Here is a 12,108-nt window from a genome sequence, read left to right as displayed (position 1 = left end):
TCCTGTTTTGCAGGGCGTGGGTGTTTTTAGTAGCCAGAAGATGAAATTGACAAAGGAATGTGTTTTTCAGTCTGGGCTAATGGACTGTGGTTTGACTGGGAAAGTACTTGTGGAATTAATATACTTTGCAGCCGTCAGAGATAATTTGTTTTCCAGCTTGGGGAGATGAGGTCATTGCTGGGTGGAACCAAGGAAGGCAGAAAGACATTTAAAAAATCTTTATAGAGCAGTTTTTGGAGAAAGATTTGGAGGAGTTGAATTCTCGGTCCACAATTCTCCACAGTAAGATAGATTGAGAGCTGTATCTTTCTTTTCCTGTTATTTAATGGGAGATTGAGTAGAAGTGTTTAAATGGTTAATTGTAAGCTGTTGTTTTTGGGTGTGATGTTAAAATGTTTAATATTGTCGCCATAATAAAATTTTATTTTAAAAATAACCAAGCTCTATTTCTTCATGTGGTCACTCTTGGAGCGAATCATTCTTTCCGCAGTCTGACAAATAAACTGAAATATTGGGGGTTTGGTCCAGTATCCTAGCCACTGTTGGGGTCTGGTCTGGGATCGGAATAGTGACCGATGTAACAATTGATTTGAGGTCCATTTCCCAGTCAGTCCTCCAGCACCTACCTGACTCTCGATTAGTGCAACATCTATTGCAGTTTTCCAACTGGGATGCAGGCCCCGTTACTTTCAGCTAATTTCAGCCCTCAGCTCTGTCACCCGGCTGTCATTGATATGAGCAATAGAGAGACAGAAAGGTGCCCGAGGAGAAAGTGGGAAGTTAAAACTTGAGGCTCAAAATCAATACTTCAACATTTGTCAGTTAAATCCATGTTATTTATACTGGGTTTTTAATTATTAGATTGAGGCATCGGAGGCAAAGGGTGGAGGGTTTTAAAGTATAACTTTTCCTTTCTAACTAGTGTCCGCCATGGCTCAGGGGGCAGCACTATCACCTCTGGATCATAAGGATAAGACCCAGTTAGGGACCTGTGGACAAAAACCAGTTCCAACATTCCTCATCCCAGCACTGAGGGAGTGCTGCACTGTCAGAACAGCTTTCTTTCAAATAGGATGTTAAACTGAGGCCACGTCTGCCCCCCTCAGGTGGATGTAAAAGTTCCCACAGCCACTATTTTGAAGAAGGGCAAGGGGAGTTATCCCCGGTGTCCTGGTCACTATTTATCCCTCAATCAACATCACTAAAAACAGATCATCTGCTCATTATCACATTGCTGTGTGTGGGATCTTGCTGTGTGTAAATTGGCTGCTATGTTTCCTACATTACAACAGTGACTACACTTCAAAAGTACTTCATTGGCTGTAAAGCACTTTGGGACATCCTATGGTTGTGAAAGGCGCTATAGAAATGTAACTTTTTAAATTGAAGGTTTATGTTTTCTGATCTTATCTGGAACTTAATTGATTTCAGTCACACCCAACTTACCATTTAATAAATTCACTTTCGTTCAGACAAGACTTTAACCAATTAAGACAAAATCAGAATTCTCCGGATAGTAAATTTAACAATAAATTTATTAAATGAAAATATTTACTGAACAACTTTAAGACATTAACTTTTACAACTTCATGTGGGTGATCAGTCTGTAGAAGCGTAACCCTCTCTGGCTCCTTCTTTGACAGTAATTCTTGTGGAATTCAGCCTAGGGAGTCTGGCTCCTTCTTTGACAGTCATTTCCTTAGAACTCGGCCTCGGGAATCTTCAGTACCTGGCCAACAAGGAAGACTTTTGGAACGTCTACTTTTATCCCCAAAGTGACCGTTACCGCACGTCAGAGTTGGGCCTGTTGTAACACGGCAATTGGTCAATTTGGTCACTAGATTAATTTAATTGGATCCCCAATTACTGACGCCACCTTCTCTCATTATCTTAGACAAGAATACAATAGAACTGTTTCATACTATCCCTTTATCTGAGTCTGTACAATCCCTTATTCAGACAGTTTCAAATGTTGAGGCGAATCAGAACTTGAAGGTCTCTCTTGCCAGTACATTTATCCTCATTGCACATTCTTTACATACACAGCAATTAAGCTTTTACAGCAAATGAAAATCAAGGTACGATCTAATGGCCACGATGCGCAAGCTGCAAATCCAAGTGCGCCACTTAGATCGCAGGAGAGTCTGAAATCAGGCACCTCACTAAGCGCCAACCGGTTTCAGATCTAACCGGCCTATTCCCATTGGAGAGATCTGGATACAATTAAGGCCAATCTCCATCCCATTAACGGGAAGGACACCCTATGTAAAGGCCTTGATATAAGCGACTCCCCAGTCGGTCACATGGAAGCCAATTAGTATTGGCCCACACAGACAAGTGCCAGGCGTCACGATTCCCGAGGGTTCCCGGGCCATTGGGAGGCCCCTGAGTGGTGAGGGTTAGGGCAGGGTGGCCCTCCCTGGCCCAGCCCCTGGAACGTGTGCACTTGGCACTGCCAGTCTGGCACCGCAAACTTGGGTATTTCACACTCTGCCCATTCATGAAGATCATTCATAAAGACTGAGTCTTGATTTTGTGTAACAACAATGTCTTTCTCCCCATTTCAAATCCCCTGTGAAAATCCAAATACAGAGTATCGTGAAATTATTATATTTATAACAGAACGAGTTGTTGGGATTCACTGCCTAATAAAGGTGTAGGAAGTAAATTCAACAGCAACTTTCAAAAGGGAACTGGACAGATTCTGGGGGAAAAGGAACTTGCCGGGCGATGGGACTAATTAGAAAGTTCATTCAAAGAGCTAGCATGGGAACAATGGGTGGGATGGCCTCTTCCTGTGCTCTCTGAGACTCATTTGCATTTGAAGAAAGTGGGAAATACCTGGAAGCCACTTCCGACAATGCGGGTAGAAGCAGAGATGTTGGAATGTTTCTAAAAGGAAATTGGACGTGCTTTTGAGGGAAGTAAACTGACAGGGATATGGGGATAGAACGGGGCAATGGTTTGATCCACAGAGATCTGCAAGTTGTAAATCTTTGGAATTCCCTACCCCAGAGGGCTGTGGGAGCTCAGTCATTGAGTGTGTTTAAAGCAGAGACTGACAGATTTCTAAATACCAATAACATAAAGGGATATGGGGATAGTGTGGGGGAAAAGCATTGAAGTGGATGATCAGCCATGATCGTATTGAATGGTGGAGCAGGCTCGACGGGCTGAATGACCAACTCCTGCTCCTATGTTCCAATGGTACAATGATAAGCAGGAAAGTAAATTGTGAAGAGGACATAAGGAGGTTAAAAAGGTATATTTTAAATGAGTGGAAAAAGATCTGTCAAATGGGGAATAATGTGGGAAAATGTGAAATTGCCCTGTTGGCCAGAAGAATAAAAAAGCTTATTATCTAAATGGTGAGAGGTTGCAGAGCTCTGAGATTCAGAGGGATCTGGATGTCCAAGAGCATGAATCACAAAAAGCGAGTATACAGGTACAGCAAGTAATTAGGAAAGCTAATAGAATGTTATTGTTTATTGTGAGGGGAATTGAATACAAAAGTAGGGAGGTTATGCTTCAGTTATACAGGACATTGGTGAGACCACATCTGGAGCACTGTGTACAGTAATGCTCTCATTTAAGGAATGATGTCAATGTGTTGGAAGCAGTTCAGAGAAGGTTTACTGAACTCATACCTGGCATTGGAGGCTCGTCTTATGAGGAATGATTGACAGGCTGGGCTTGTGTCCGATGGAGTTACGGTGACAAGATTGAACCGCATAAGATCCTGAGCGGCCTCGACAGGGTGGATGTGAAAGGATGTTTCCTCTTGTGGGAGGATCTAGAAATTGGAGTAACTTTAAAAGTAACAACTTGGCCATTTAAGGCAGAGGGTTTGGAGTCTTTGGAACTCTCTTCCTCAAAGGGCAGTGGAAGTCGAGACTTTGAATATTTTGAAGGCAGGCTGGATAGATTCTTGAAAAGCAAGGGTGTGAAAGGTTATCGGGCAGGAATAAGACCATACTAAGACCAGACTTAATAGGAACAGGAGTAGGCCATTTGGCCTTTCCAGCCTGGTCCATCTTTCAATAGGATCACAGCTGATCTGACATTTCACACATTCACTTTCCTGCCCTTTCCCTGTAATTCTCGGTTACCTCACTGATCAAGAATCTATCTCAGCCTTAAATAGACAAAGGACTCTGTCCCCACAACTCTCATTGTTCCAAAGACTCTCAGAAGAATTTCCTCCTCATCTCAGTCTTCAATTGACATCTCTTTATTTTAAGATTATGCCCTCTGGTCCTAGATTCTCCCATGAAGGGAAACATCCTCTCAGCATTTACCCTGTGAAGCTCCTTAAGAATCCTGTATGGTTCAATGAGATCACCTCTCATTGTTCTAAATTCCAATGAGTAGAGTCCCAACCTGTTTAACCTTTACTCCTAAGACACCTCCATACCTGGCATCATCCTCGTGAACCTTCTCTAAACCTCCTCCAATGAAATAATACATTTCCTTACATAAGGGGATCAAAACTGCTCTGTTCTCCAGATGTGGTGTCACCAGCCCCTTGTACAGCTGCAGCAAGACTTCCCGACTCTTATACTCCAACCCCCTTGGAATCAGGGCCAACATTCCATTAGCCTTCCTGATTACCTACTGCACCTGTCTGCTAGCTTTCTGTGTTTCGTGCACAAGTTCCCCCAAGTCCCTTTGTGTTGCAGCTTTCTGCAGTTTTTCACTATGTAAATAATACTGTTCTTTTGTTCTCCCTTCCAAAATGAACTTCACATTTTCCCACATTTATGCTCCATATGGCAACTTTTTGTCCACTTGCTTAACCTCTCAATATCTCTTTGCAAACTGTTTGTATCCCCCTCGCAACTTGCGTTTCTACCTATTTTCCTGTTGTCTTCAAATTTGGGCACAGTACGTTCGCTTCCTTCCTCCAAGTCATTAATATAAATTGTACACAGTTGCGATCCCAGGACTGATCCCTGGGGAACCCCACTGGTTACAGGTCACCAACCTGAAAAAGAACCCCTTATCCCCACTCGCTGTTTCCTGCTCATTAGCCAATTCTCTATCCACGCCAACTCCATGGGTTCTTCTCTCATGACATAACGTTTTGTGAAGTACCTTGTGAAAGGCCTTCTGGAATTTTAAATACAACACATCTACTGGTCCCCCTCTATCCACTCTGGTTGAAACTTTCTCGAAACACTCTGATAAATTAGTCAGACACGGTTTCCCTTTCACAAAGCCATGCTGACTCTGCTTGATTAGATTCTGATTTTCTCAATGTGCTCCTACTACTTCCCAATAATTGATTCCAACATTTTTTTCAACAATAATCGCCCTATAGTGTCTTATTTTTTTCCTCCCTCCCATTCTGAATCGGCGGGTTGTCACAGTGGCAGTTTTCCAATCCTCTGGTACTTCCCCAGAATCCAAGGATTTTTGGAAAATTACGATCAATGCATCCACTATCTCTGTAGACATTTCTTTTAGGATCCTCGGATGCAGCCATCCAGGGGACTTATCTTATCCCCATTAGTTTGTCCAAAATGACTTCTCCAGTGATGGTATTTAATTGCTCCATTCTTTAGTATTAATGGGATAGGCAAAGTATCTTCCACCATAAAGACTGATGCAAAAAACTCTGTTTAACTCCTCTGCCATTTCCTTGTTCCCCATAACTAACACAGCGGCATGGAGGCACTGTTGCTTCACAGCTCCAGGGACCCGGGTTCAATTCCCGGCTTGGGTTACTGTCTGTACGGAGTCTCCACGTTCTCCCCAAAATGCGTGGGTTTCCTCCCACAAGTCCCAAAAGACGTGCTTGTTAGGTGAATTGGACATTCTGAATTCTCCCTCTGTGTACCCGAACAGGGGCCGGAGTGTGGCGACTGGCGGATTTTCACAGTAACTTCATTGCAGTGTTAATGTAAGCCTATTTGTAACAATAATAAAGATTATAATAATAAAGAATATTATTACTATTTCCTCAGATGTATTTTCTAAGGGGCCTCTGTGGAGTTGAGGTTTCAAACAGATCAGCCGTGAACTTATTGAATGGTGGAGCAGGCTCGAGGGGCCGAGTGGCCTACACCTGCTCCTAATTCGTATGTTATTACATCCTTTATAATAGATTATAGCATTTTCCCTCCTACTGATGTCAGGCTAATGGGTCTGTGGTTCCCCGTTTTCTCTCTCCCTCCTTAAATAGTGAGGTGACATTTACCACCTTCCAATCTGCAGGAACCATTCCAGAATCTATAGAATTTTGAGAGATGATCACCAATGTATCCACTGTCTCTCCAGCCACCTCTTTCAACATTCTGGGATGTAGAGAAGCTTTTGGAGATTTATTAACTTTCAATCTCATTAATTTCTCCAGTACTGCTTTTTCACTAATACTAATCTCTTTCAGTTCCTCGTGCTCACTGGTCCCTTGGTTCTCTGGTGTTTTTGGGACAATTTCTGTATCTTCCTCCGTGAAGACAAACACATTGTTTAGTTTCTCTGCCATTTCCTTATTCCCCATTTTAAACTCTCCTTCGCTGCCTGGAATGGACCCACATTGGTCTTTGCTAATCTTTTCCTTTTCAAATTCCTATCGGAGCTTTTCCAGTTCTCCCCAGTTTGCTCTCATATTCTATTTTCTCTTCATCAGTTTCTTGGTCCTCCTTTGCTGAATTCTAAAACAAGTTCCCAATCCTCAGGCTCACTACTATTTGGGCCACTTTATGAGTCTCCTCCATTGATCTAATAGAATCTTTAACTTTTCTTGTTAGCCACGATAGCTTCATTTTGCTGTTTAATCTTTGCTTCTCAAAGGAATCTATATTTTATGTAAATAAAATGTGAGTGGTTGCCTGTCTATTGTCTATCGTCATACATAGAACAACAAAGAAGAAAGGACAGCACAGGAACAGGCCCTTCGGCCCACCAAGCCTGCTCGGATCATGATGTCTGTCTAAACTAAAACCTTTTGTGCTTCCAGGGTCTGTATCCGTCTATTCCCATCCTATTCATGTATTCGTCAAGATGCCTCTTAAATGTCACTATCGTACCTGCTTCCACCACCTCCTCCGGCAGCGAGTTCCAGGCACTCACCACCCTCTGTGTAAAAAAACCTCCCTCACAAATCTCCTCTAAACTTTGCCCCTCGCACCTGAAACCTATTTCACCTGGTAATTGAATTTTATAACCTGGGAAAAAGCTTCTGACTATCCACTCTGTCCATGCCACTCAGTTTTGTAAACTTTTATCAGGTCGTCCGTCAACCTCCGTCGCTCCAGTGAAAACAATATGAGTATATCCAACATCTCCTCTTAGCTAATACCCTCCAGGCCAGGAAACATCCTGGTAAATCTCCTCTGTACTCTCTCCAAAGCCGCAACATCCTTTTGGTAATGTGGTGACCAGAATTGTCGGCAATATTCCACGTGTGGCCTAACTAAGGTTCTGTACAGCTGCAGCATGACTTGCCAATTTTTATACTCAATGCCCCGACCAATGAAGACAAGCATGCCGTCTGCATTCTTAGCTCCTTATCCACCTGCGTTGCCACTTTCAGTGATAGGTTTATTGTAATTTCCCAATCTACCACAGACAACTTGCCCCTCATACCATGACAGTTTCCTTCTGCGAGAAACACCCAGATAAATTAGACAAAAGAACCCTGTAACCACCATAGCCCATCTTCATGAGAACATGGCTACTTTGGGGACTAAATATCTTCCAACGTGCAAACACCTTTTCATTCTGTGCTCCTCGCCAAACTTGGAACCAGGTAATCGCAACTAGCCTCAAAAATGGTCAGCCCACCGGAGGCAGAGGTGTTAGACTGGCCAGTCCAGCAGAAAGAAACCCTCCAATCATCACCATTCACCAGATGTCAGAATGAACAAAATGCAGTCCTGGATGTCAGTGAGAGCAGAAACAATAACAACGGAGCCAACATCTGTAATTTGTGAACTTGTTGGGAGTCACAACAGGGTGTGATGAATCACAATCCCCCCCCTCCCCACATTGAGAGATGAATGGTCTCTCCCCAGCATTAACTTGCTAGTGTCTCCGTAGTTGGGAAGGATCATTCAATGTCTCCCCTGCTCAGAGCAGGTGAATGGCCTCTGCCAGGTGTGAAGTCGCTCGTGTTCCCGCAGGGTGTCTGGCTATCTGAATCCCTTCTCTCACTAAGAGCAAGTTAACACCTTCTCCCCTGTGTGAACTCGCTGGTGTATCTGCAGGTGGGATAACTGAGCGAATCCCTTCTCACACTGAGAGCAGGTGAACGGCCTCTCCCCAGTGTGAACTCGCTGGTGTGTCAGAAGGCTCGATGAAGTAGTGAATCCCTTCCCACACCGAGAGCAAGTGAACGGCCTCTCCCCAGTGTGAACTCGCTGGTGTGTCTGCAGGCTGGATAACTGAGTGAATCCCTTCTCACACTGAGAGCAGGTGAACGGCCTCTCCCCAGTGTGAACTCGCTGGTGTGTCAGCAGGCTCAATGAAGTAGTAAATCCCTTCTCACAGTGAGAGCAGGTGAACGGCCTCTCCCCAGTGTGAACTCGCTGGTGTGTCTGCAGGCTGGATAACTGAGTGAATCCCTTCTCACACTGAGAGCAGGTGAACGGCCTCTCCCCAGTGTGAACTCGCTGGTGTATCTGCAGGTGGGATAACTGAGCGAATCCCTTCTCACATTGAGAGCAGGTGAACGGCCTCTCCCCAGTGTGAACTCGCTGGTGTGTCAGAAGGCTCGATGGAGTAGTGAATCCCTTCTCACACTGAGAGCAGGTGAACGGCCTTTCCCCAGTGTGAACTCGCTGGTGTGTCTGCAGGCTGGATAACTGAGTGAATCCCTTCTCACACTGAGAGCAGGTGAACGGCCTCTCCCCAGTGTGAACTCGCTGATGTAACCGCAGGCTCAATGAAGTAGTGAATCCCTTCCCACACTGAGAGCACGTGAATGGCCTCTCCCCAGTGTGAACTCGCTGGTGTTTCCGCCGGCTGGATAACTCAGTGAATCCCTTCCCACACTGAGAGCAGATGAACGGCCTCTCCCCAGTGTGAACTCGCTGGTGTGACTGCAGGGTGGCTAATCGACTGAATCCCTTCTCACACACAGAGCAGGTGAACGGCCTCTCCCCAGTGTGACTGCGTCGATGAACCTCCAGCTTTGATGGAGCCCTGAATCCCTTTCCACAGTCCCCACATTTCCACGGTTTCTCCATGTTCTGGGTCTCCTCGTTTCTCTCCAGGTTTGACTAACAGTTGAAGCCTCGATCACACACAGAACACATGTACAGTCTCTCTCAGGGGCTGGTTTAGCTCACTGGGCTAAATCGCTGGCTTTGAAAGCAGACCAAGGTAGGCAGCAGCACGGTTTAATTCCCGTACCAGGCTCCGGAATGTGACGACTAGGGGCTTTTCACAGTAACTTCATTGAAGCCTACTTGTGACAATAAGCGATTTTTATTTCATTTTCATTTCATTTCATTTTACCCGCTGTGAACGGTGCAATATTTTTTCAGACTGTGTAACTGGTTAAAAGCTCTTTCCACAGTCAGTGCTCTGGAGCACTCTCACTCGGGTGTGTGTGTCTCGGTGCTTTTCCAGTCACACTGATGGTTAAAATCTTTTGAAGCCGACAGAACAGACAAACATTTCTCCTTCTAGATTCAAAGGCCGATAATATTCAGTTCCAAGGAATTGAAAGACTCAGCCAGATCGAGACGTAAAGTTTGAGATTTCTCTCTGTAATTCCTCCTCTTCGTCTAATATCCTGTGAAAACAATTTGCAAAAGACATCACTGTCAGTACAGAATAGAAATTCAGAACAGACAATTCTAGTTCCTAGAGAACATTCTTTACTCTCTCATTCCCCAAAAGCTGTAAATCTCCGTCCCACACACTCTCCCTCCATTCTCACTCTGCTGTATCTAATATCCACCCTCCCAATTCTTCCACAACTTGAAAGATCACCAGAGGGTCCTGGAGATGGGCAAGGTGAGGTGAGACCTGGCTCCCACCTCACCTTACAGTGAATTATGTTGCGTCATCCTGTGACCCTGAAAATTGTATCCGACAACTCCGTCAAGTCTTTCAATAATCCGACTACTGCCTTGGTCTTCGCTAAATCCTTGAAAGGGAAGAATTGGAGCGAAGATTTGCAGCCCAGACTAACTGAGACTCTAATCTGGACTCTTTCCCTATGATGGTGTTGTTGTATGAATTTGTTATCTGTTATCCTGTTGAAGGGAGTTGTTATTCTGTGAGGGCCGTTTGAATGTCTTCTTCTTCTCCTCGAGTGTTCCAGGGACTTGTATTATATTATCTCAGTTATGGCAGATGGGCTGTGTGCTTATATTCCATCGTCTTTCTTCTATTATCCGAGCGTCAATCATGGCAGAACCGTGTGGTGCCATTGCCAAAGGGTGGGAAGTGGTGGATGCAGGTCTTCATGGGTGGGTCTAAAATGTGGGAGGGACATTCGATCCCCATTCCCTTGTTGGCCCTTCTTTTCTTCTCCTCAGTTTGGAGAAGGTACCCTGAGGGTAACGCCAGTCTGGCCATCGGATTAATCCTCCGGGTCCTTAGTCTTATTGAGGAATGTCCCCTTGGATCTATTGTGGTGGCGATTCTTTTGTATTTTTGTTATAATGGGAGGGGTTATGTTGACTTTATCCTACTCTGGTACAGACAGGGCTTTTATCTGTGAAAGGAGCAGTTTGGGGAGACTTTGGTGCCTCTGGTGTAAAGTGAGTTGGAGGAGGGGGTAATGGCGCACGCCCGATTGTGGCGTGAAAATCTGTTCCTGTTCTCTCTGTCGCCTAATGGTGGCAGTTAATCTGCAAATTTTCTCAGGTAATGTATGGGGTATCCATCACCCTATCAGAAGGAAAAATATCCTCTCCTTTCTTAAGGAGAAAGTCGACATAACCTTAGTGCAGAAAACTCATCTGGATGATGAGGAACAGTTCTGGTCAGCCTATTATAGGAAGGATATTGATAAACTAGAAAGAGTGCAGAAGAGATTTACAAGGATGCTGCCACGACTTGATGGTCTATTTTAACCTGTTAACTGGTTGTTCAATTGATCTGGCATTTCATCTCGAGGCTCTGGTCCCTCAAATATCCTGTTCCAAATGAATTCTGCAACGTGTTGCTTGGATTTATGTTGGCAATATCTCTTGTTCCACTTTGTGCCCATTTCCCACCATTTTTTCTGTTACTCTGTAGCACTCATTGTTTAAAAAATGATTTTAAAAATAATAACTTATTAAAAATCTGTCCACCTCATCCGTGAATATATTCAATGACCCCCACATCCCACTGGTCCCTGTGGAAGAGAAATCCAGAGACTAATAACCCTCTGAGGGAAGAGATGACTGGAAATATATAACATAGCTACAGAACAATATTACAAGGCTAGAAATAATAATAAATATACTTTATTACAGAACCATAAATATCTAATTTGTACCACATAACACGAGACATGTCTCCGTCTGATATTCATTTACTGTCTCCTTAAATGTAAGCCATCTCCTGGGGAAACCAGCCCTTTCATTGTGAACATTGGGAAAGAGACCATCCTTTCAGAAAGACAAATAAATGTGTCAAGCTGAGGGAGCAAAGGATGCCAATGTCTTTACAAGAGAGAGAGACCTGGGCCATGCTTTTCAGAGTCTGCACCCTCCCTCGATTCACTTCCATTCCCTTCAGAATGAGAAAATAAAGAGTTTTACTCACAGATGTTGGAGAGAGGAGGAAGTTTTCAGTCTGTGAGGTCCTAGTTTTGCTCATGGTTCAGCTTCCGCATTCAGACAATGGGGGGGCTGATTGGATGGAGGAAGAGAGTCCTTCCGGTTCACCAACTCTTCCCATTGGGCAACAACTTTGCGGCGCGCGCAAAGGAATCCGTGGTGACGTCTCACGGTTCCAGTGCGCAAGCGCGGCAGCTCCGCCCGACTCATTGTTCCCCCTCCTCGAGACAAGGTTTCCAGACAACCGGCTGACAGCTCCGGCCAGAGCGAGAAGCCTCTCGGTGATTTCCCCTCCTCCCGGCCCGGGACTGCGCATGTCCAAGAGAGAGGAGAGGCTGCGCATGTGCGAGGAAAAGCTCACCCCCTGACCTTCCTAATGAGG

General features: G+C 44.7%; 1 protein-coding gene across 1 annotated transcript; it reads right to left on the bottom strand.

Annotated features, from left to right (window-relative positions):
- Window positions 1-1,560: 1,560 nt before the first annotated feature.
- Window positions 1,561-12,085, bottom strand: LOC140420281 (uncharacterized). The gene is made up of 2 exons (XM_072504313.1): window positions 11,713-12,085; window positions 1,561-9,742 (listed from the first exon to the last, which is right to left on the bottom strand). Exon 2 carries the CDS (start codon window positions 9,189-9,191, stop codon window positions 8,157-8,159), a length of 1,035 nt encoding a protein of 344 aa, XP_072360414.1. The 5' UTR covers window positions 9,192-9,742; window positions 11,713-12,085; the 3' UTR covers window positions 1,561-8,156.
- Between the last annotated feature and the right edge of the window lie 23 nt (window positions 12,086-12,108).

This window comes from Scyliorhinus torazame, chromosome 5 (assembly GCF_047496885.1).
Source record: "Scyliorhinus torazame isolate Kashiwa2021f chromosome 5, sScyTor2.1, whole genome shotgun sequence".
NCBI lineage: Eukaryota > Metazoa > Chordata > Chondrichthyes > Carcharhiniformes > Scyliorhinidae > Scyliorhinus > Scyliorhinus torazame.
The sequence above is the reverse complement of the archived record's forward strand: the minus strand, read 5'-3'. Positions and strand labels throughout refer to the sequence as shown.

Bases quoted from the DNA above. Each gene is read 5' to 3' on its own strand.
- LOC140420281 (XM_072504313.1), bottom strand. From the start codon at position 9,191: ATGGAGAAACCGTGGAAATGTGGGGACTGTGGAAAGGGATTCAGGGCT.